This window comes from Saccopteryx bilineata, chromosome 2 (assembly GCF_036850765.1).
Source record: "Saccopteryx bilineata isolate mSacBil1 chromosome 2, mSacBil1_pri_phased_curated, whole genome shotgun sequence".
Lineage (NCBI taxonomy): Eukaryota > Metazoa > Chordata > Mammalia > Chiroptera > Emballonuridae > Saccopteryx > Saccopteryx bilineata.
The window spans coordinates 385063029-385088121 of record NC_089491.1 but is presented as its reverse complement, the minus strand read 5'-3'; the positions used below and the strand labels follow the sequence as shown (position 1 = coordinate 385088121).

General features: G+C 49.0%; 1 protein-coding gene across 3 annotated transcripts; it reads left to right on the top strand.

Annotated features, from left to right (window-relative positions):
* The first annotated feature begins 12034 nt into the window (after window positions 1-12034).
* On the top strand, window positions 12035-25073 carry MKS1 (MKS transition zone complex subunit 1). Of its 3 annotated transcripts, none has more exons than XM_066264042.1 (18): window positions 12035-12127; window positions 12530-12639; window positions 13721-13791; window positions 14212-14367; window positions 15695-15792; window positions 15966-16094; window positions 17463-17567; window positions 18217-18325; window positions 18964-19020; window positions 20462-20504; window positions 20737-20802; window positions 22015-22085; window positions 22475-22544; window positions 22652-22759; window positions 23408-23541; window positions 24018-24100; window positions 24185-24282; window positions 24379-25073. In XM_066264042.1, the coding sequence occupies exons 1-18, from the start codon at window positions 12048-12050 to the stop codon at window positions 24468-24470; spliced, it is 1680 nt and encodes a 559-aa protein (XP_066120139.1). In that variant the 5' UTR covers window positions 12035-12047; the 3' UTR covers window positions 24471-25073. The 3 variants fall into 3 exon arrangements, with proteins under 3 accessions (XP_066120139.1, XP_066120138.1, XP_066120140.1); XM_066264041.1 differs by having other exon boundaries at window positions 12530-12693; XM_066264043.1 differs by lacking the exons at window positions 24185-24282; window positions 24379-25073 and having other exon boundaries at window positions 12530-12693; window positions 23408-23604; window positions 24018-24101.
* The last annotated feature ends 20 nt before the right edge of the window (window positions 25074-25093 follow it).

Genomic DNA, 25093 nt, shown 5'->3' with positions numbered 1-25093 from the left:
TCTTGTTGTCTCTTTCATAGGCAAAACAGCAAGACTTTCCTCACGCAGTGTGTCACCGACAGCATACCTTGCAATCACGCTGAACTGGGATAAATGGCTTATGACGTTGACTCATCCAAAGTGAGAGAAAAGTATGGTGCTGCATTTATGTCCTTCACTTGTGTTGCCTCAATTTGATTTGCCATCATGATGGTACGATCGTGAACAGTTCTTGCTGACAGAGGCATGTCTTTTATTTGTTTGATTATCTTGTCTTTATCCAAAAAATCTTCAAAAAGTTCATTGGGAACATCAAGCATGAATGTTTTGGCACACTCCCCATCTGTGAATGGCTTTCTGTTTCTCACAATTGCTAAAGCACCAGAAAAGCTAGCCGAATTCCAGTCACCTTGTTGGGTCCAAACACGGAGTTGCTGCTGACTAGCTTGCACTCTGCACAGTAGCTCTTGACATGCTTTCTTCCTGCTGTCTCCCGCTGAATATTTTGATGCAAATGTAGTAAGGCGTGTGTCGAAGTGCCGCTTTATATTTGACTGTTTCATCAATGCAATTTTATCATTGAATATTAGACACACTGCAGAACCTGCTCTCTCCACAAAGGCGAATTCCTCTGTCCATTCCTGCTGAAAAGTGCGATACTCCTCATCTTTTTATCTTTTAGCCATTATCTTCATCAAAGGGTTTCTACAATTAGCTAGCTGACTACTTGATTAAAAGGAGGGAAGTTTACTTCCTGACTTCACAAAAACTCATGTACATTATGCATTATCCAATAAAAATTTGGTGTTGTCCCAGAGGACAGCTATGATTAGCTCCAGCCACCCACAACCATGAACATGAGTGGTAGGAAAGAATGGATTGTAATACATGAGTGCCGGGGTCCAGCCCGGGGGGAATCCAGGGGTCCCACAGGAAGAGGCGGCGTTGATGCTAATTGAGTGAGAGAGCCGAATTCTTTTTTCTCTTTAGCATTTACTGCCAGGCATCTCTCCCAATGGCTGTTCTAGCTTTATTTTTATACAGACACACTAAGTTACAATCACATGGTATTCAGAATACATTGATTAAGCATTGTTTTTGCATATTTCTAGGTAACAGTTAATTCATTTCTATAAGCTATAAATCAGGTGGTAAGTCATTCAAAGTACAGTTATACAATAACTTGAATAGCAATAACAATATTGGTACAAACTTCTAAAAGCTCAGTACTAATTAATAACTCTACCTTACCTAAGATTCTATTGTCTAGTCAAATTTTATTTATCTACTATATTCATACACTAGTTAAGTTCTAACTTAATTTTTCTCAGAGTGTTCCACCACCTGCAGGTCAGGTATGTAAGAAGAAAGGAAAGTTTCTCTACTCTACCACATGAAAAGGCTAGGGAGGTAAAGTAATGAATTAAGTGAAGGTTGAAAGGTGCTTCTGTGTATAGTTACTGTTTCCTACCTAGTCATAAGTCACAATCTATTTATTCTAACATGATTAATAAGAAGGAATTCTCCTACAAATTTAACCTTTTTTGAGGGATATCATAGCCAGCCTCTTATTTCTATGAGCCCAGGCAAAGGGGCTTACAGGCTTTTCTGTGGAACTCACACCCTCTGTCTCATTTCCAAAGAAATTACTACGAATCTGCAGGGAAAGCACGGTGCTATTATCCCTGTGCCATCAATGATAGCACACACCCAGAAAAGGGGGGATAAAAGGCCAAATTAATTCAAAAGGTCAAAAGGGGAAGTATCGTTGTGCCTTTTCTCTGCTGTGACTTTGTCAACCAGCAGCCGTTGGATCTTCTTCTGCTGTGACCTTGTCAGTCAGCAGTTGTGGATCTTCTTCTGCTGTGACCTTGTTAGCCAGCAGTTGTTGATCGGCTTCCGACACATGAGAATGTTTTATATTTTTAATGTTATTATTTTTTTATTAAAGACTTGTCTGCGAGCCAGATGCAGCCATCCAAAGAGCCACATCTGGCTCGCGAGCCATAGGTTCCTGATCCCTGGCTTAGACGATTTTTAGGATTCTATGATTTCACGCCTTCCATAGGGTGGCCCATTAAGAAACACCAATATCCGGGAGCTTATTGATTTAAAGCACAAGCATAATGTATGCCATCCCTACCTCAATGACTTGGAAATGTCAAGTTCATTAGATCCATGCAGGAAGGAAACAGGAAGGGTCCAAGCAAATAAAATTTCATGAAAGTGTATTTTACTGACAGACAATTTAAAACGTAAGCCTCTTTGTGAAATTATACTTTGGGTTGAAAATTTCTGGGGGACTGTCAGAAATGCATCAACCAAAAACCAAACCCCTGGGTTTACTTTCTAAAAAATGATGTCCTTTTCTCTAGCTGATGGAACGTAGTTAAAAGCCGCTTCTCTTGTGATGGGTCCAGGCAAATGAGCTGGGCATTCCAGAGCAAGGCAGGTGGCCAGGCAGGTGAGTGAGGGACTTTAGGCTCTTCTTGTTTTCTTAGAAAGACAATTCCACTCCTCAGCCAAGCATTGCTTTTCTTTGACCATTGTCTAAATTCTGCAACGTGCTTCTTAAGGCTCAGTCTTCCAGGCTAATGAAGCTGTGTCTTTACCTAGTTGGTTCTAACTGATTTCAAGATGGAACTTCCTTGTGGAAGACCTGGTGGGCTAATACTGCTTTCCTGTGTGCAATACAGTGAGATACTGGGGTTGGGGTAAAAGTAAAATGCAGGTCTTCGGTCTCTGGGTTTTAATCGTGTGATGACAAGATACGATATGTCCCAGGTTTAAACTTTTTGTGTTGGGCAGGGATGTGTCGGCTTCGGATCAGTGTGGTCCTTCCTTTGTTTCTTGGCATAAAACATCCCTGGAGGCAGTCACCATGGACATGCCATTGTCCTACGGTTAGTTTATATTTGCAGAGCTTTGCTGACACGTGGTGACATGTGTTTCCCGGATCTAGCTTAATCTAGTTAAATATGTTTAGGACAGTTAGATGTCTCCCCATTAAGAAATGGAAAATTGATACTGGAAGACAGAAAGTTCAGTAAACGGCTATAAAAGCCAATAGCTCCTTATGTATCAGCACAGAGATTTCAAGAAATTTTAGTAATAGCAGCAGCAGCAGCAGGAAGTACCCAATGAACATAGAATCCATCCTTGACTCATGGCAACACACACACACACACACACACACACACACACACACACACTTTCCAGGAATTCACATTTTATAAATGAGGCTGACCTTGGACATGGTTGATTCTCTTCTGTCCCCTTCTGGAAGGAGAATTCTGCATGCTATACATGAAATTTTTGGCTGATCAATGGGACATTCATGGCCAGTGACAAAGTGTTCATTCTGTTTATATGAGGTGATCATAGCTCTCACACTGGGCCAGGGCCTGCCAGTCATCCCTACCATTACAAATGTCATATTCCTTTGGAGCCTAGCCAGTTCCTTCCTCAGCTGTCCGAGACCCCAGCTCCCACTGACCTGGCTGTAATTCACAGCTTGACAGGTTATTTTTTTTCCTGGCTATAATGCATTTCCTCTTGCTGGTTTCCAAGAACACCAAACAAATAGACTTCTTGTCTCCACCATGGCTCCACATGCCAATGTCTACCTCTCTGGGACTCATCCATCTGTTCTATCACAGAGACGGGAGGAACCCAGGCACTCTGGCATAAACCATCAGGGCTTCGGAGGGGTGTTGGAGAGGACAATGTTTCTCTGAATGGCGTCTCAGGGTAACACAGGCCCTTAGGGAAGGATGGGAACATTGCCAGGCAGGCCCCTTCAGACTGAGAATTAATTTGTGGAAGAGCAAAATGTCTGGGACAGTTTGTGTATCTCCCTCAACAGACAGGAAACGGCTCTGCTGTCTTCTCTAAGTACTTTTTAGAGGGAGGAGTCCTCAGATGTTTGATGGCTTCTGAGATTAGCATAACATCAAGGATCTGAGCAACATTCCCAGCATCAATGAGTTTTTTCAATTAGCCACAGAGTGTTGGGGACTGAGGTCTTGTTCAGGGCAGCCCCAGGAGCCCCCTGGTGGAGTGGGCACACTGTTGCCCCTCCCTTCCCTTCATTAATCAAACATCTTTTTTTCAGTCAAGACCATTCTTCTGTTTCCCATCCGCGTTCTGTCTCTTCTTCTTTTCTTTTACCTCCCTCCTGGATATTCACTGAGCACCTACTATTATGTGCTTCCTATTTTTACTTTTTCATTCAATCCTTTTTCTTCTCAATTAGCTTTACAAATGATGGCATTTTACAAATTTGCTTTAAATGAAAAAGGTGTCAGATCTGTGCACTGTCTCGTCAGGGCAATGTAGGGATAGGGCTGGGAAAGTGACAGATCTCAGAGCTCAGCCAAGATAATCTGACCCCAAAGAAATTCAGAGGTGATCAGGGTCGGGACAGGAGATACGCTAACTGTCATGTCACAAATAAACCGAGGATTTCAAACTAGAGCCAACCTTGCATTATTATTGTTATTATGTGAGGAGTCTGATGAAATATGTTTTGTGATAAATCCACAGAGAAAATATCATCCCAATAAAATAAATGGTCCCTGTTGCTCAAGCAAGCACACGTGTGTGCACACGCACCACACAGATAAAACAGCAGGTGATACGTGGACATGCAAGGAGCGCCACATTGGGCTTCATAAAGCCAGGCTCTAGGCTGAGCTTGCTGCTCACCGGCCGTGTGACCTTGAGGGAGCCATCTTCATTTGCAGACCTCAGCTTTCTCATCTGTAAAGATAAGTGGGCCCACTAACTAGTTGTGGGGCACCCTTAGGCTCTGCTGTTGGGGAGTATGTTGTGAATCATCAGATCTAGTAGGTCTGAGTACCAAGTCTCCTTCCGCCCCATCGTACAATCTTGTACAAGTCACGTGTCCTCGGATTCTCTCTCCACAAAAAGGGAATCAGAACCCTCTGTTATTCACGTTTAGGACCAGCTGAGATGAGGATTTCTTTCATTCTGAGAAGAATCTTATTGAAGGAGGCAAAGAAAAGTTCTGCTGGGATGTGATCCTTCACTCTGTTACTCTGGTTGGAAACCAGGGAGTCATCCTGGGTGCTTTTGCTCACCTTTTTTCTCTTCTTCTTTCTTCCTCCCATCTCACGTCTCAATCACCAATTCCTATCAACCTGTCCTTCATATGTCTTGTACATCAGTCACTTCCTTGCCATCCTTGCATTGTTGTTCTGTCCTAAATCATCTCAGTTTTGCTCCAATGACACATTCTTCCCGCCGGTCACCCTGCCACCACTGGTCTCCACCCCTCTCCCACAGTGAAGTTTTCACTGCCGAGCTCCCCACGAAGTCTCAGTGTCAGCCAAGGTTTTATCCTGCCTGCCCTCCTATGTCTTCCGTCACACACCACTCCCTTACCCAAGCTCCTCGTTCCACCGAACTAGCCTGCTCCGGTTTCCCCCAGCACTGCTTCCACCCCTGCCCTCCGCCATGCTCCACGCCGGCCTGGTTCTCTCTCTTCTTGTCCCAGTCCAGTGTTTGGCTCGAGCAGCAGCTTTTCCGAAGCCTTTCTGTCTCCCAAGCCCAGAGAGAATTGTATACTGGTTCTCTTTTCCTCTCCTTTTCCTGTTTATTCCTCTTCACACATCCTTCCTGTTGCCCCAAATAGGTCATAAATGCTTCAAGAGCTCTAAATTGCATTGGGCAACTGATCATCTTTGTTTCGATGGTAAAGATAATGACATTGGTGTAAATATTACCTTGCCTTAACGTAGTCATTCAAATCCAAGTTCTTGACAGTCAGTTCTAAAGCTGTTTCTGGAAACCATTACCTAACCTGATTAAAATACTGTGTTTAAAGTGTAGCTAGAGGGTATGGTTTCTGGTTTATTCTCTTATCTCTTCCATTTTCCCCAACTCCAAGCCCCGCTGCACATCCCACACTGCACAGAAACAGAGACAGCCAAGAGAGTATGAGGAACGTCTGAGTCTCAGCCCTTTTACAGTTGGGAGAAACAGCAACTTGAGCCCTCTGTTGAATCTTTTTTTTTTTTTTTTCATATTTCCGAAGCTGGAAACAGGGAGGCAGTCAGACAGACTCCCGTATGCGCCCCACCGGAATCCACCGGCATGCCCACCAGGGGGCGATGCTCTGCCCATCTGGGGCATTGCTCTGTTGCATCCAGAGCCATTCTAGCGCCTGGGGCAGAGGCCATGGAGCCATCCTCAGCGCCCGGGCCAACTTTGCTCCAATGGAGCCTCAGCTGGGGGAGGGGAAGAGAGAGACAGAGAGGAAGGAGAGGGGGAGGGGTGGAGAAGCAGATGGGCGCTTCTCCTGTGTGCCCTGGCCGGGAATCGAACCCGGGACTCCTGCACGCCAGGCCAACAATCTACCGCTGAGCAAACCGGCCAGGGCCCCTTTTGAATCTTAAGGTGGAACTTCAACACCTTTCAGAAGCAACAGGACCCACGTGTCCCAGTCTGGTGAAGTTGTATCCTTCGGTCTCTGGGATGGATGAAGATGGGAGTCCTGAATGGACATCCCTGAGGAGGCACCCACTCCCCTGCTGACTATGCCAACACTGATGGGTGGTGCCCACTGGGTGCCAGGGTGGGTGCTCTCTGGGACTTACTGCAAATGGCTGGGTTCTCACTAGTTCTTCCTGGGGTTCTACCCAGATGATTTGGGGGTGTGCAAGAATAACATGTCTGGAAGATTGTGGTGGAGGCTGGAATGGGGTGAGGTCTACTTTGTGGTACTAGAATCCTATCCTGCTATCCTGCTTTTTTGTTCTTCTTTTAATAGAGGCTTTTCAAGATGTTGTAGACTGTCTTTCTGCAAACAACAAGGAGAGGGCGGTGTTTTTTAAACGCTGCCTCTGCCATACCTCTACCAGGCGCACTGGTACCTCTGACCAGGTACCCCTGAAGGAAACTACAATTTCTTTGATAGCTCACATTTTTTTTTAAATAAAGATTTTATTTCAGAATAGTCTTAGATTTACAGAATTATTGGAAAAATAGTGTTGGGTTTCTGTATACCCACACCCGGTTTCCACTATGGTTACTATCATCTTACATCACTATGAGACATTTGTCACAAATAATTGTTGCATTATTACCAACTCAGAGTTCAAGATCTCACATCTTAAATAAATAAATAAATAAGTCACCTTTTTGTGTCTTGCTCCATAACTTATCTGTGTTTGTTTTTACACAAAAAAATTTTAATTTACTTCACATCAGGTTAAAATGAACACCCTAAGGGTGGTGGACCACACTGAGCCTGTGCTGTGTTCCCTGGGCTACTCCACCCCCCACCCCGAACCGCACCCTGGGAGGTGTCCTTCCCACTTGGGCGGCAGGAGTCTGGGAGAGTGAGCTCAGGGCAGGCTCAGTTCTCTCTGGGTCCTGACAGACCTGTTCAGAGGCTGTACACAGACAGTCGTTGGGTCTGGGATCCTCAACTACTTCTTCTGGCAGACGGGAACAATAACCCCAAGACTTACCATGGTGCCCCTCCCCTGCTACAGAGAAGACCAGCAGTAGATATTCTTTAAATGAATGAATGAAGTGAATTAACTAATAAGTTGTAGAACAAACTCATAACTATCAACTCTTAGGGGCTAAGACAGGATTGCTGAGAATCCTTACAGAAAATAATGTGGATCACCACCTAATTTCAACCCTGATATCTATAATCAAATGATTCTTTTGAGACAATAGCCAAAAACTTAATTCAAAATTATTGCGCAGATGAATATAGACTTTTCAAAAAGTCATTGCTGATTTGGGAACATTCAGTAGACTTGAACAAGATTAAACTTGAAGAATCCTACAGTTGGTAGAAAATTCTGCCACTTATTAGAATTTATTGAAGAGGTTAATTCCTTTGAATTTCTAGGTGAATACCAAGAAAGGGAAGAGCCTGGAAGGTGAACTTTAAAGTCCCTGTATTTCTAAAAGTTGAAATGCCTTCTTGGAGGGGGAGAGGCGATAGAAGTCAAAGTCATCTGAGTCTAACTATTTAGGACACTGTTGCTCCAAGTCTTGACATGTCACTGAAGACCTGGGCTGACCTGTTGGGACACACTGTAGGGAAAATGGAGCTTCCCAAGATAAAAGCAATTAATTATCAGAAGCTGAGTATGTTTCTTGGGAAAAGGTAATTGAAACCAGGCTTTAATATACAAATGAACTGTTTCAGAGGCGGAGCTTCTGAGTACTGCTGACTTATTTTGTTCTCTAACTGACTCCGATAATATCAGTTCGGTAATACCCATGTTGTCCCACCTGTTGCACACAGGCTGGAAGGGGCTGGGAAAAGGTAGGGATGCTCACTCTCTTGGTGCCCTGCCCATGTCCTCTTGACCAGCTGCTGAGCACGTTGACTGTTAACATCTCATACCTGTACCCATCTCAGGATTCCCCTCAGCTGGGAGCTCCCTAGCCTGGAAATGCCTAATAGATTCCATTATGCATCTTTCAGGGAATAGATCAACTCTCCAATGAGACTTGATTACTTCATAATGGAGAATGGTATTTAGAAACCAAGATCTGGGCACTGTGAGTGCTCATTTCTTTTGGGGAGTGACTGCTTCTAGACTGTCTCAGTGGATAGAGCTAGGAACTGTATGTGTGGATACCAACTCATGCATACATAATGTATAACTAAGTCATTTCTGACCCCATATTTTACATAGAGAGGGAGGTAAATGTAGGTTTACAGTTGTGAGTATGTGAAACATAGAGTTTATTCTTGTATTATTATTTATTAATTATTGTATTATTTTCCATATGAACAACTGTAAACCTACTTTTGCCCCACCCTGTATATTTAAATACCCATGAGCTTTTATTCCTTTCTCCAACTATGATCCACATGGTTCATTGTTGCCTTTACCTCTTTCCTTATTAGTAATTTCCTTCTCAGACAGTGAAAAATATGGCTCTAGCTATCTATAATATATTTACTTATTTTTTTTCAACCTTAGTATACATATAGTTTCAGGAAACCTGGACTTACATCCCAGGCTCTATGCTTCTTAGTTATAAGACTATGAGAAATTTAATTAATGTTTTAGTTTATAAATATGTAAAATGGAGGCAATAATATTTACCCTTAATAATGGTTTATGCAAGTGTTTTCTAAATCAAAAACTTTTTCCAAATTACAGTGTTATTTTAGGGAGCACACAGAGTAAACAGCTCTGAGCCCCCCTGGTTGGGGATGAGGGTAGAAGGGTTGCTGCTGGTGGAATGCTATGTAATCCAAACTTTTGACTTTTAACAAGATGTCCATATATAAGTGTAGTGGGGATCAGGTCATTCCTTTCTTTAATTTAATTTAATTTTATTCAGTAAAAAGAGAGGAGACAGAGAAAGACTCCCAGGATCTACACGGCAAGCTCACTAGGGGTGATGCTCTGCCCATCTGGAGCATTACTCCATTGCAACTGGAGCCATTTTTTAGCACCTGAGGCCAAGGCCATGGAGCCATTCTTAGCACCTGGGGCAAACTCGCTATAATCTAGCCTTGGCTGCAGGAGGGGAAGAGAAGAGAGAGAGAGAGAGAGAGAGAGAGAGAGAGAGAGAGAGAGAGAAAGAGGGGTGGAGAAGCAGATGGGCAATTCTTCTGTGTGCCCTGACCAGGAATTGAACCCAGGACACTTACACACCAGGCTGACACTCTACCACTGAGCCAACTGGCCAGGGCCAGGAAATTCTTGATATCAGGGTACAAACTCCTTCAAGAATCTGATAAAAGCTATAAACTCCTTCCAGAAAATGCTCCTGAAAGAATTCTAGGAAAGAGTTCATAGACCCCTTGAGCACCATTCACAGACCCCAGTTTTAAGAATGCTGATTTAGAGATACCAGTAAACAAAAAACATACAAATATAGTTTACCTGTATAAAAATAATTCAATTATAGTTACTTAAACAAATAACTTTCCATACCTGTTTTGCTTATAATGATACCAAATTGGGGCCTGACCAAGCGGTGGCGCAGTGGATAGAGCGTTGGACTGGGATGCAGAGGACCCAGGTTCGAGACCCTGAGGTTGCCAGCTGGAGCGCGGGCTCATCTGGTTTGAGCAAAAAGCTCACCAGCTTGGACCCAAGGTTGCTGGCTCGAGCAAGGGGTTACTCTGTCTGCTGCAGACCCACGGTCAAGGCACATATAAGAAAGCAATCAATGAACAGCTAAGGTGTTGCAATGCGCAACAAAAAACTAATGATTGACGCTTCTTATCTCTCCATTCCTGTCTGTCCCTGTCTATCGCTCTCTCTGACTCTCTCTCTGTCTCTGTAAAATAAATAAATAAATAAATGGTTAAGATACCAAATTGGCTTTGCTATAAATCTAATTTGGTTATAAAACTAAACTGTTGATTCAGTCTCCATATTTATTATTTGTTGTACATATGGCACAGCATTGTCTATTGACAACTTTATTTTTTTGACAGAGACAGAGAAAAGGACAGATAGGAACAGTCAGACAGGAAGGGAGAGAAATGAGAAGGATCAGTTCTTCATTATGGCACCTTAGTTGTTCATTGATTGCTTTCTCATATGTGTCTTGACCAGCAGAGCCAGTGACCCTTGCTCAAGCCAGCAACCCTGGGATGATATTAATGATTCCACGCTCCAGCCAGCGACCCTATGCTCAAGCTGGTGAGCCCACGCTCAAGCCGGCGACCTCAGGGTTTTGAACCTGGGTCCTCTGCGTCCCAGTCTGATGCTCTATCCACTGTGCCACCGCCTGGTCAGACTATTGGTAACTTAAATGGAAAAATTAGAGAGACTGTTTCTTAAGAGCTAGTATTCTGCCTCCACGGTTTCATCTGTTGAAATAAGTATTTCCCAGGTTGGAAATTGTGTGCTCTTATGGAATAAACGGTTCCATAAGGAGAGAGAGAGAGGCTGCGAGGTGGAGTGGAAAGTGGTCAGGTTTCCCAAGAGAGACCTGGGTTAGAATCCCAGCCCCTTCACCACTTGCTAGAGTTCTACCTTAGCAAGCTCTTAAAGCCCTGGCCTTCACTAACTTCATCAATTAAATGGGAGTAGGAATACCTGCTGAAGGGGTCTCTATGAAGATTAAGGACAATGCCAACAAAACGCTCAGGCTGTAGTAGATGTTAAATACTGATGTCATGACGATGGTGAGTCCCTTCGTGTTACACAACAGCAGCTATGTTGCCCGGGATTCCCAAGGTCATATAATCAAACTGACATAAGATTTCTGAGTTCAGAGGACAACTGCTTACTCTGTTGGAGGGAGCAGCAAATGTCAAAGGCTGCTAACTATTGACAGCACCTTCGGGAAGCCAGGGAGCCAGACTAGAGGTAATGATTTGTCTTGCCTTTGATAGTCCATTGAAGCATGACTTCTGAATGGTGCTTTGGTGGGTTTTCAGGAGGCCAATGTAGTATCTAAGGTTTTAAAATTGAGAACTAACACAAGCAAGGGAAAACCAGTTCAATAACATCCTTTCTTTCCTTACTACTAGCTTCCTTGTCTTTTCTTTCTCTGGCTTAGTGAATACCAACACAAGGACTCATACATCTTCTGACAGTTTCCTATTTCCCCCAAGAATATAGGTTCACGTCTGTATAAGTGCCATCACCTTCCCTGACTCCTCTGGGAAGGGAAACATGGTATGAGTCACGTCCACCAATTTTCAGGCCAACGTGCCAAGCATTCAGTGGACATCAGTGTGGTCTGGTGGCAAAAGTAGTGGTCAGGACTCAGGGCATCTGGATCCGGCCCTTATCACCATTTCTGAATCCATATGGAAAGGGCCAATAGCTCTGCTTTAGTTTCCTCATCAAGTTGGCCTTGGGTGTGCACAAGCTTTGCTCACACTTGTGGAAAGCGGTGATCCTGCCACGAGGACGAACGGATACTTGGCCTCTGCTGGGGATGCACTGGACTGGCGGAGGCGCAGCCCACTGAGAACCGAGAGTTGCGCGCGCAGCGTTTCCCCCTTCCTCCGGAACTCAGCGTCTCCGTTGCCGAGGGAACGGGGGGCGCCGCGCTTTCTGGCGCAGTCGCAGTCGCGGCGCCTTGCAGCTGTCATGGCGGAGGCCGTCTGGAACACTGACACCGGGGAGGCTGTGTATCGTTCCCGAGACCCCGTGCGCAACTTGCGCCTCCGGTAGTCGCACCGTCCCGGAGCCCTGTGCTTTTATGCTCTCAGATAATTCGAGCTGAGCTTCACTTCTTAGTGTTCGGCGGCCCTCATTTCCGCTTACAGCTCTGCTCTGTGCCTCCGCGATCTCTCCATCCCGCCCTCACTACCCCGCACCGTCTTCACGCACAGCTTCCAGCCCCCACCCCGGAACCCCTCCCCAGGTTCCTCGGAGTCCTGTGTCCCCAGTACGGCCCCTCATCCTCACTCTTCCTTAGGATCCCGCGTCCCGCTCACACCCCTCAGTTGCGTGTACCCCGCACACCTTGGGACCCCACCCTCTTCTGTGTTTCCCCCATCTTTGCTTCGTGTTCATCTCCTGGCTGTGGGTCTTTTAACGAGTATTTGGGGCTTCTCTTTCCCTGACAGAGTCCACCTGCAACGAATTACATCAAGGAACTTCCTCCATAACCAGCCTGCTGCCCAGCGCGGGAAGGACCTCATAGACTTGGCCACATTCAGGCCTCACCCAACCTCCAGTGGGTGTATGGTGGTGACCTGCACCCTTAGGTGTCTGCGCAGGGCCTACGGTGGTAGTTACCTATTAAGACAGAATAGAACCAGGGCTGTGGTCTCAGAAAAGGCACAGAGAGGTTGGGTTCCTTGCCCAGGGTCACATGGCTGGTAAACGTTGAAGCCATGGTTTGATTAGGCCATTTTAACTGCCATATTATGTTGCATATGGAATTTGAATAGGGCATGATTCCTGCCTCAAGATTTTTATTTTAATTGTGGTTAAATGTAGTGACATAGTAAATACCATACTTTAGATATGTTATACATTTTCCTGGCAACCTAAATTCTATTTGTGGCCTTTTTTTTTCCCCCTAAGGGAAAAATATTCTCTAAGTTCTAAGTACTCACAGAAACACTTTTAAAAACAATTTAAAAATTGGGGTCTGCTTGAAAAATGTGCATATTAACATCAACTGTGCTCCTGCAGTTTTGCTAGTCTGGGAAGGCAGGGGAGTGAGCAGGAGAGGACAGTGTGCTTGTGTTAGGCCTCTAGTCTCTCTGCTTTTGTTTCCATTAAAAAAAGTAGCCCTGGGCAAGAGTGTGGGCTGGTGGGTTGTGAAGCATGTGTCTCTGAACAAGACATGCTCAGCCAGGAGTGTATTAGGTTTGGTTCACTACTTATGTGCCTCTCTTTTTCTCTCCTGATACAGTGTTTGTGATTCTAGATCTGTGGCTTCAGGAATAGTAAAGATAAATATGTCATGGTTCATTTTAATCAAATGTAGACAGTTGGGATTGGGAAAGAGCTATTCGGCCTAGATCTAAATTTCAGCTACTGACATGGAATTAGATCAAATAATTCCTACAAGGCCTGTCTTCCTTTTATTCAAATTAGAGTAGTGATTCAAACTTCTTGGGTCTCAATCTTGGCTTCTGTACATCCACAGCCTCCCCAAACTTTGTCTAGAGTGAGTACTTAATACATCACTGAACTCCAGCTGGTTTTGTGGCAAATATAAGAGCAGGGGCTTTGATTAAACTAACCACAGAGCCAGAAGTGGTGCTGGTTTGGCTCAAACGTTGCTCGTCCTGTTGTCTCTGGAGGTGGACACCGCCCAGATGAAGATGAAGAGGAGGAGGTCTTGATTGGGTGGCAGGAGAAGCTCTTTAGCCAGGTGAGCCCATGTCGTTTGTCTGCTCAGTCTACTTTCTCCTGGTTCACTGGTTCACCCCCACCTAGCTGGTGGGCAGGGAAAGAGTGTTCATACAGACTGCCAAACCGATTTCCAGAAAGCTTATTGCACTTTATTCTCCCTGCTATTGTGTTAACAAGGGCAGTGAGGCATAGTAACTGCCGTTACCCAGTTTTATGATCCTGGGTGAGGCACTTCTTACCTCTGGGCCACATGCCATCACTAACAGCATCACTCTGGCTCCTTTTGGCGCTTACATCCTTTGAATCCCCTGCCCTCCATTAGTTTAGGTAGTGGAGAGCTGGCTACAAAAACATGTCAGATTGTATCAGCTCTGTCCAACAGTTATGGGAACAAAAGTTTGACACAGTACAGTAGCTCTCTCTTTCCTTGTGACCTCAGTTTGAAGTAGATCTGTACCAGAATGAAGCCGCCTGTCAGAGCCCATTGGATCATCAGTACCATCAAGACATCCTGAAGCTGGAGGACTCGGGTAGAAGGAAGAACCAACGGATCTTTACCTACACCGACTCGGACAGATACACCAATTTGGAGGAGGTATTGTTCTTTCCGAGGTCCCATGGCTTCCTTCTCCTTTACCTCCCTGAGCTTTCTGGCCTTGCTGGGTTCTGTGTGTTAAATCAAGAGCCTGCTAAGGGGTGACAGAGAGCCTGTCTAGGAACTGCTCTGTAGTAGAGTGGGCACAGTCTACGGGAGGTGTGGCTCCTGCTCCCTCCTCCACCGCTGGAGAGCCTGGGGGAGCTGGCAGGGCCTCTAAGGGGAGGCGTGCAGGCTGCAGACAGGGAGAAGCAGCCACTGAGCTTGACATCCTCCATGCCTCATGAGATGACAGGTAGATGGAGTCGAGAACCATTTTCAACCTTTGTCATCTCACGGAGCTCATAAACTAATTGCTAAAAGTTTGCAGCCACTAAAAAATATTTTTTGCTGATGTGACAAAAAAAATAAAGGTACAATTTGATTATTCACACTGGGCAGATATTGTTGTATTGGCTGTTGTCATTTTTTTTATTTGACAGTCTAAGGGAAAAGAGGTCAGTGCCCTTGACTGAATAGTCAGCCCTTGCATGTTTCATCAAAGTATTGCGGCAAACCAGTTGAAAATCACTAATCTAGATAAAATTCACTATGGGATTCAGCCCAAGCTCTGAGTGTATGAGTTTGAGAAGTTCGGTGCAGCCAATGGCGTTTGTCCTCAGTTTACCTCAAGTATGCCAACACACCCTGGTGGACTTGTTTAACATTGTTTTTTAGTCCCTGGCGGGATCTGTCTTCTCAGTGAGATTTTAACCCCTTTGAGGGATGGTAGAGCCGCTATTTTCTGATTTTTGTCTACAACCTGGTAGATCTCTGCAAGGAACAGTTGTTCAAAGTGAGTGTTTTTTGGAAGGTTGATGCTTTTATTAGGAAAGCTGTGGGTTGGGGACATATAAAATCTGGGTTGTCTGTTTTGGGAAAGTGAATAAAATTACAGTTAGTGCTCGGTTCCCTTGTAAGCATTTTCCACAGAATATTTGTGTCTCGTTTGGGATCTCTTAACTACCTAGTTAATGTCAACAGCTACCAGGCAAACTCGCCCAACTTTTTGTTGGTACATGCTCAGAAATAGCAGGCTCATTTTCATGTTAGCACAAATGAGCTCATTTCTGAAGGCTAATATGCTGAAACCTTAGGGCACATCAGGAAGTAGTGGGACTCTAACCTTCGGCTTGCTTGTGTCTTGCTGCCTCCATTAGCATGTGTTTTGTGGGTACTTTTAGGTTCAGGTCCCGGATGAGGTTTCAGAAGGAAGACTTCCCTTTGGGGCCTTGGTCCTGGGTGGCCCTGATCAGCTGGGTCACACAGGGCTGCTCTCTTTTCCCAGCACTGTCAGAAAATGACCACTGCGACCAAGGAGCTGCCATCGTTCTTGGTCGAGCGAATGGCGAATGTCAGGCGGCGACGGCAGGATAGGCGGGGGACGTGAGTGCATGTGCATGTGGGGGGCTGTGTGTCCTCCCATGCCACTGCTCACGGCATGGCCACCCATTCAAGCTTCCACAGCAGACCTCCACCTGGGCATGCTCCCCCATGTTCCCTCCTTCAGGCTCTTCAGGGGGTACCAGGCAAGTGACCCTTCCTGTGGTGTCTCCCAGGGAGGGTGGCATCCTCAAGTCACGAATTGTCACCTGGGAACCGTCAGAAGAGTTCATCAGGAACAACCATGTCATCAACACCCCTCTTCAGACGATGTACATCATGGCAGACCTGGGGCCCTATGGGAAGTGAGTGCAGCTCCTCACTGCCAGCCCAGATCCGCCTCCTTGTCTCCTCCCATCACCATCTCCTTCTATCACTAGCTCCCCCCCACCACCTCCCCCCCCAGTGTCTCCCCCCATCACTAGTCCCCCCCACCGTCTCCCTCCCCCACCGTCTCCCCCCACCGTCTCCCCCATCCACCATCTCCCCCTCATCGCCGTCTCCCCCCCACCGTCGTCTCCCCTCATCGCCGTCTCCCCCATCACCGTCTCCCCCCACCACCATCTCCCCCCATCCACCGTCTCCCCCCACCCGCCATCTCCCCCCACCATCGTCTCCCCCCACCACCATCTCCCCCATCACTGTCTCCCCCCACCACCATCTCCCCCCACCATCTCCCCCATCACCGTCTCCCCCCCACCGTCTCCCCCCACCGTCTCCCCCATCCACCATCTCCCCCTCATCGCCGTCTCCCCCCCACCGTCGTCTCCCCTCATCGCCATCTCCCCCATCACCGTCTCCCCCCACCACCGTCTCCCCCCATCCGCCGTCTCCCCCCACCATCGTCTCCCCCCACCACCATCTCCCCCATCACTGTCTCCCCCCACCACCATCTCCCCCCACCATCTCCCCCATCACCGTCTCCCCCCCCACCATCTCCCCCCATCACCGTCTCCCCCCACGACCGTCTCCCCCACCACCGTCTCCCCCCCTCACCATCTCCCCCCCACCTCCCCCCACCATCTCCCCCCACCATCTCCCCCCCACCGTCTCCCCCCATCACCATCTCCCCCCATCACCATCTCCCCCCACCGTCTCCCTCATCACCGTCTCCTCCCCCACCATCTCCCCCATCACCGTCTCCTCCCACGACCGTCTCCCCCCCACCGTCTCCCCCCCTCACCATTTCCCCCCACCTCCCCCCACCACCTCCCCCCATCACCGTCTCCCCCCATCACCGTCTCCCCCCATCACCATCTCCCTCCTGTTGTGGTTAGCCTAGGGGCTGTGGTTGGCAAACCATGGCTCATGAGCCACATGCAGCTCTTTGGCCAGCTTAGGAGTACCCTAATTAAGTTAATAACAATGTACCTACCTATATAGTTTAAGTTAGTTTAAGTTTAAAAAATTTGACTCTCAAAGGAAATTTCAATCATTGTACTGTTGATACTTGGCTCTGTTGACTGATGAGTTTGCCGACCAGGGCCTAGGGTATCTGGGAGGGACGGGCCTTTTCTTCTTTTTGTTCCGCTTGGTGGTCCTCAGAGGAGAGTGTTTTACTGTGATAATTCTCACTTCTGCCTCTGTCCTCTCCCCTAAAGTGGTCTGACTCCCCCTTCCTCTCCCTGGAAGTGGGACCGGTGATCCTGAGCCTTGTTCATTCTGGTTTCTAGGCTTGGCTATAAGAATTATGAACATGTCCTCTGTACCCTGAAGGTGGACAGCAATGGTGTGATCACAGTGAAGCCGGATTTCACTGGCCTCAAAGGACCCTACCGGTGAGGAGAGAAAGGGGGGTGGGGCTGGCATGTTTTCCCTTGGTTTCACTTCTTGCCCCTAGCTGAGGAGATGTGCAGAAATGCCTTCATCTGCTCTGACTTGCAACCCCCCAGGTGGTGGTTCATGTTCTGTTCCGGGTCATTGACCCCTAGGATACTGGGGATCCTGTTCTCAGAAAATGTGCCACCACACCAATTCAAAAGCAATAACTCTAGCAGTGTAGTTAAGTGAAATTACTTCTCTGCGCTGCTGAGCATAGGAACTGGCGGCAACGGGGTGAGCTGAACTCAGCCGGGTCTTCTGGGCACTGTGTTTTCATTTCTCCGTCCCGGAATAACAGAAGCGTAAATTAGAAGTTCTCGAGATACCCCTGTTCGTTTCTTAGGTCAGAGAACCGGGTGCCAGGGATGTCACGCTTCACGGTTGCACCGTGACTTTGAGGCAGAAACGGGCCCAGACCCTACCCTCTCCGAGTCTGGTCCGGCGCCCTTGCTTTGCCGTTTTGTTTCCGTCTCCCAGTCACTCCGTCCATCATGGTCATTCCATCCTGTAAAGGAAGCGTGTGGCCAGCGGTGGCTCAGCCCCGGGCTAGAGCTGGAGGGCCCCTCTCTTGTTAGAGCTGGTTGCTGCGTGGCTTTGACCTTACAGAATCGAGAGCGAGGGGGAGAAGCAGGAGCTGTGGAGGTACACCATCGACAACGTGTCCTCCCTCGCGCAGCCGGAGGAGGAGGCGCGGGAACAGCGCGTGTTCAAGGACGTAAGAGCGCACTGACCCTGAGTACTGCGAGGGCAGGGTGTGCGGGGGTGAGCCCCAGAGCCTGAGGGGGGTGAGCCCCAGAGCCTGAGGGGGGTGAGCTCCAGCACCTGGAGGGGTGAGCCCCAGCACCTGGGGGGGTGAGCCCCAGCACCTGCAGGGGTGAGCCCCAGCACCTGGGAGCTGAGACCGAGTCCGAGGGTGATGTCAGCAGCTTTGGGGTCTGTTCTTTATGCCTCTTGAAGTAGGAAGCATCGCTGACATACCAGACCCCAGTTTTTGATCATATTAGAGCGTCATCAACAGAGCATTTATTTGAGCACTTCCCATGCTCTGGGTTAGGTATCTGACATACTTTATTTCATTTAGACTGTACGACGACTCTTTGAGGTACATACTTTCGTTGCTAGCACTTATAAGTGAGGACACTGAGACTGAACAGCCCAGTAGTCTGCCCAGGGTCACGTATGTCCCAGGACCGTCCACCCCCCCGCTGCTTCCCTTTGAAATGTCCGTGGCTGGGACGCCAGGCCTCCAGCGCGTGTGGCATCTCCCATTACCACTTTCCTTCCCCCGTTCAGAACTGAACCCTGGTCTGGCGTGGGTCACATCTTGGGTTCTGGTTTGGTTCCCTTCCACAGCTCTATGGCCGGCACAAGGAGTACCTCAGCAGTCTTGTGGGCACCGACTTTGAGATGGTGAGTGCTGGGCACCCCATAGGCTGTGAGCTGGTCAGCCAGGGCCTCTGACTGTGGCTGGTAACAGTACCTCTTTTTTATTTATTTATTTATTTATTTATTTATTTATTTATTTATTTATTACAGAGACAGAGAGTGAGTCAGAGAGAGGGATAGACAGGGACAGACAGACAGGAACAGAGAGAGATGAGAAGCATCAATCATTAGTTTTTCATTGCGTGTTGCAACACCTTAGTTGTTCATTGATTGTTTTCTCATGTGCCTTGACCGCGGGCCTTCAGCGGACCGAGTAACCCCTTGCTGGAGCCAGCGACTTTGGGTTCAAGCTGGTGGGCTTTTCCTCAAACCAGATGAGCCCGCACTCAAGCTGGTGACCTCGGGGTCTCGAACCCGGGTCTTCTGCATCCCAGTCCAACACTCTATCCACTGCGCCACCTCCTGGTCAGGCTGGTAACAGTACCTCTTAAAGGTCCCGAGACTACTCTTCAGTGTCAGAGGAAGTCAAGCAGCACACGGAGGATGGTCCCTGTTCATGTTCTTGAAACATTGTGTGTTGATATAGAACAGTTACTACGCAGGAAAAGGGCTCTCAGGGGCACACATGCTGCAGCAGCTCTTTCTGGGGAGAGCGTGGACTGTGGGTAGTAGATGGTATGGGGTGGTGAGAGTGATGCTTCAGGGATGTTTACTTATAATTCTCTAAGCTTAGGTAGTTCTGAATTTTTTCAGTGGCCATGCATGCATGTATCACTTTATAACTAATTTTAAAAATAAATATAAAGATGAGAAATGCCACCCTCACTTCACGTAGATATTTTCCTAAGGGCCTCGTAGAGAGGGGAGGGGTGTCACTTCTGTGTGTCAAATAGTTTGGCTCTCTGAAAACAAAACAAAACAGTGGAGGTCAGTTATTTTATGGTCCTGTTCTTTGTGTGCCCTCATTCCAGGAGTTCCATTTCTAGATCTGAAACAAGGCTAAAACAACCCACTGGTCTCTGCCCACCTCCAAAAAACTAACTTTCATTATAGTTATATTGCATTCGTAACAGATGGCCAGTGTTAAAAAGTTAGGTAGGATAACTACACAGATAGCCCAAACGGGAAAGCCCCTCGCTTCCTGACCTCAGCCGTTGAAAGGGAACAGGGCTCCCGGCTCCCAGCACGCCCAAAGGACAGCTGTTACAGCTTCCTGTGGCTGTTCTTCTAAATCTCCCATATTGTGATGCCCCCCCATTTAAATTATGTACTTTTTTTCTACATTACGCATTTTAGATGTTTTAGGAAACAGATCTGTGAAGTGGCAGGGTGGGGAAGAAAGACATTAGTGACATATCCCGACCTATCATCCAGTGTCAGGGCTGCCGGGGATTTGCGGACAGACCGGCCGGAGAAGTGGCCATTCCCGCACACCCCTCATCTTTCCCGCTTCTCTCTCCCTTAGACTGTCCCGGGTTACCTCCGGCTCTTTGTGAACGGAGAGGTAGGTAAGTGTCTTGCTGGACAGAGAGCTCTTGTGCTTGGTCAGGTGCCCTGATGGAGCTGTGAAGTAATCCACCCGGCCCAGCACTTGGGAGACTCAGCCAGGAGTCTTCCCTGGAAACACAGAGAGTTCCTGGCCTCGAGGGACTTTCTTCCAGAAGTGTATGGACCCTTTAGGACTGGGTGGGTGTCAAAGGGAGATAGGAGAATCAGAAAAATTATTTCTTGCTTTCTTAGTTTCAGCCCAAGGCTATGAGTATGACAATATCTACGTCCACTTCTTTTTGGAGTTACCAACTACTAGTAAGTAACATTCATAAGTCTCTCTTTTTATACCCATTCTGAAAGTTTTCTACAGGCATTTGGTCAGGCCTCCTTCCCTGCTCCTGCTCTGTGAAACTTATTGTTCTTTTCTTTTCTTTCTTTCTTTTTTTTAATTTGGTGAGAGGAGAGGAGGCAGATAGATTCCCAAATGCACACAGACTGGGACAGACCCAGCAAGCCCCCTAGGGGGCACTGCTCTGCCCATCTGGGGCATTGCTCCATTGCTCAGCAACTGAGCCCTTCTTAGTGCCTGAGGCTGAGGCCATGGAGCCATCCTCAGTGCTCAGACCAACTTGCTCCAATGGAGCCTTGACTGCAGGAGGGGAAGAAAGAGAGAGAAGGGAGAAGGGAAGCAGATAGGCGCTACTTCTGTGTGCCCTGGCTGGGAATTGAACCTGGTATATCCACATGTCAGGCTGATGTTCTACCATTGAGCTAACTGGCCAGGGCCTGTTACTGTCCTTTTCAGGGCCATCGATCAATTGTCCTTTACAGGGCCGTCGATCACTTCCAAGCTGTCAAACCCTGTGGTGACTTCTCTGCTTTCCCCTTACTCGACCTCTTAGAACCATGTGAAATGTTCACTTGTCCTCACTCGTACCCTTCTCTTGGCTTATGGCTCCATGCTTCTCTTTCCTCTCTTTTTGGTAGGTCATCAGCCTCTTTGGCTAATTCCTCAGCTTCTGTCCATCTGAAGCTATTTGAGTATCCAAGGCTGGGCCTTTTCAGGGCCACGCCCTGTGTCTGGAACCCTTTCTGTTAAATCTTTGTACAACCGGTTCTTCTAGAACAGCAGTTCTCAACCTGAGAACCGCTGTTCTAGAGTTTAGGTCTCAGCCCAAGTGTCGCCTCTGAGAGGTCTTCCCTCACCACTCCACCCAAACGAGCCTCCGGGTCACTCATTCCGCCACCCGTTTTAGTGTTGGTGCAGCAGGGATCACTACCTGCTGGTCTCTTGTTGGTTGGTCAGCTCCCTCCCATAGAACGTTAGGTCCATGGGAGACGGCAATCTTTTCCATCTGATCACCGAGATATCCCCACTGACTGGGCCGAGCATAGAGTAGACACTCAGGAAATGTTAAGTGAATGATTGTGTGAGTGAGTGCACGCGTGGATGAAGGAGCGTGGTCTGTTTCTCAACACTTGCCCTCCTCCCAGGGAAACTGACAAGGTATCGCCTTTGGCTTTCAGAGTGGTCGGGCCCAGCGTCGCAGCAGCTGTCGGGAGTGACGCAGACCTGTGCCACCCGGTCCCTGGGAAAGGTATGGAGAGCGAGAGCCAGCGCCTGGAAGGGGGCAGGACTCAGCTCCTGGGCGGCACCTGAGGAGTTCACAGGCCAACAGCCACGCCCTCTGGGGACATTCCGGAGCTGGGCCCAGCCCTCCTGGGGGCGCTGTGGGGCTGCTTCATCCCCGGCCCTCCTGGGGGCGCTGTGGGGCTGCTTCATCCCCGTCCTCCCACTGCTATTGTGAGAATGGGAGCAGCTTGTAACTGGGGTCCCTTTGCCTCAGCCTCTTTCCTACCTGCGGTGACAGGTTTTCTTTTTCCCTGGTGAAGGTGACCTCGTCGTTGGCCACAGGGAAAATAAATCTCGGGTGAAGCCTTGCCTACCCCGTGACACAGAGTATAACGTGACACTTCTCTTTTTCAGGACAAGGTGGCCTACTTCTCCTATCCATTCACGTTTGAGGCCTCCTTCCTCCATGAAGATGAGTCAGCTGGTGAGTGGCTCAGCAGTCGGTCCGAGGCCCTGGGCCTCCCCGGGCGGGGCCACCTTCCCGCGAAGCCCTGTGACCTGTGACCCGCCACTTCTCTCACCTTCCCCCAGAGGCTCTCCCGGAGTGGCCTGTGCTCTACTGTGAGGTCCTGTCCCTGGACTACTGGCAGCGGTACCGCGTGGAAGGCTACGGGGCTGTGGTGCTGCCTGCCACCCCAGGTGACCTCTTGTCCCCGCCCTCATGTGGCCCACCTGCCCCAGCACCTAAACAAGACAAACACTTCCAGAAGATTCAGCCGCTTCCAGTGAGAAGTAGGGATAGTTAGGGGTCAGGAGCATTAACGGGCAGATTCCTTGCTGCTGTTGAGGGATGTCCCCTCCAGGAGAGGCAGTGAGGGAAAGGACAGCTGACCTGGGGCACCCAGCGCCCGTGTGTGTCTGCCATCTGCCTCGGCGCCTCTGCTTGGACCCGCAGCCTTCAGGGAGAAACTGCGTGGCAAAGCGGCCGGTATTTATTTAAACAATAGCCACCATTCTTTATTGTGTGCTACGTGCTTCTCTCTGATTCCCCCAGCTCCTCTGGAGGTTGAGGTGGTGGTGGTATTTCCATTTGACTAGATGAGAAGAAGGCAGAGAGGTTAAGACACTTCACCTGGGTCCACAGGTAATAGCGGGCAGCACTGAGATTTGAATTTCTGTCTGGTTGACTTCCAAACAGGTGCCCTAACTACTACCCTGGTGGTCCTCCCCAGAGGTCAGACTGCCACCAGAACAGTGCTGTGGTGACCAGGCCAGGGTCATCGCTGGGGAGTCAGCAAGGGCCGCGTGCCCTTTCTGGCCCAGGTCTCACTTCCTCTTCCTGCCCAGGCTCACACACCCTGACGGTGCCCACCTGGAGACCCAGGGAGCCTGGCACGGTGGCTGAGCTGAGGCGGTTTTTCATCGGTGGGTCTCTGGAGCTGGAGGACCTCTCGTACGTGCGCATTCCGGGAACCTTCAAGGTGATGTTTGTCTCTGGGGACACTCCGTTCTGGGCCCTTGCACTCCCATCTGCTCTGTAGAAGGTGGGCTTGGGCTAAGGCCTCTTATTGTTCATCACGTCATTATTAGCCCCTTCCTTCCTGCTGCTCACGCTGAAAGTCATAGCCACATTTTGAACCGGGTGCAGATGTCCACGCTACTCCCCTAGGAGATCTCCCCTGGTCCCCAGCCCCTCCCCCAGCCCATCACTGAGGTCTCAGGCGGACATGGGGAGGGTAGTCAGGAAGCTTGAGGGAGGGTTTGTTCTCAGGTTGGAATGTTCCCTGCTGTGCGGTCGGGAGCCCAGTGTTAGCCTGGAGGTGATAGTCTGGGTGCTGGAATGAGGTGTCCCCAACAGAATGTTCTCCCTAAGAATGGGGATAGGAATGGGAGCGAGGCCAGCGTGGCGCCCGGGTCCGCGACAGCGGAAGCCTGACACCCTCTAACCGCGCCGCAGGGGGAGCGCCTGAGCCGCTTCGGGCTCCGCACGGAGACCACGGGGAGCGTCACCTTCCGCTTGCACTGTCTGCAGCAGTCCCGGTGAGTGAGCCTGGCCCTCGGCCTTGGGGCTCCTGACCCCTGGGGCCGGAGAGTCACGGGGCCACGTGGCACGCTCCCCTGCAGGGCCTTCATGGAATCGAGTTCTCTCCGGAAGAGGATGAGGAGTGTGTTGGACCGTCTGGACGGATTTAGCCAGCAGAGTTCCATTCACAACGTGCTGGGTAGGCGCCCCCGCCCCCCCAGCGGCCACCCAGGGTTCACGTGGGCCGTGGTCGCCCCAGCATAGTAGCTGACCGCTGTGTTCGCTTCCCTCTCAGAGGCCTTCCATCGCGCCCGGCGCCGCATGCAGGAGGCCCGGGAAAGCCTTCCCGAGGACCTGGTGAGCCCCTTGGGGGCCACGGTCTCCTAGCCTGCTGCAGCCCTCTCCCTCCGTGTGGGCGTAAGAGACGAGTGACAAGTGACAGCTGAGGCCGGTGCTCTCCACCACCTCCTCCTCTTTCTGGTCAGAGACCCGCCGAGACCGGAAGAGTTAGAAAATCCCCAGGCTGTCCCCTCTGCCTCGTCTAATGCAGGGTCTTCCCCTTGCCATGTGTCAAGAAAGCCAGAGACCCTGCGGCCCACCCTCCTATTTCAGCCCCTGCAAGTGGGCATCACAACCAGACAGATTTCTCTGCCCGAGGCTGGTGTGGGACGGCCCCAGAGCAGTCCTGTCCTTGACACAGCCTCTTGCCTGGCCTGCCTCAGTGTCAGCTGCAGTGGGCTGCAGGTACCCACTGCTCCACAACCTCTTTACAAGTGGAGGCCAAGAAAGGAGGAAAGAGGTTTTAAGTTCCCAGCTCAGGATCTCAGCCTCTTCTCTCCAGGGCGACCTTGTCCCACTGCTCGAGGCTTGTTGTGTTTGAGATACAACTATTTCTGGAGCAAATGAAAGCTGAAGACATGCCCAGTCCTCTCTGCTAGTTGGGTGGTATCTTTTATTGTGTTTTTTATACATAAAAGATTTTTATACTGACTGATGTTCCGTTGGCTGTT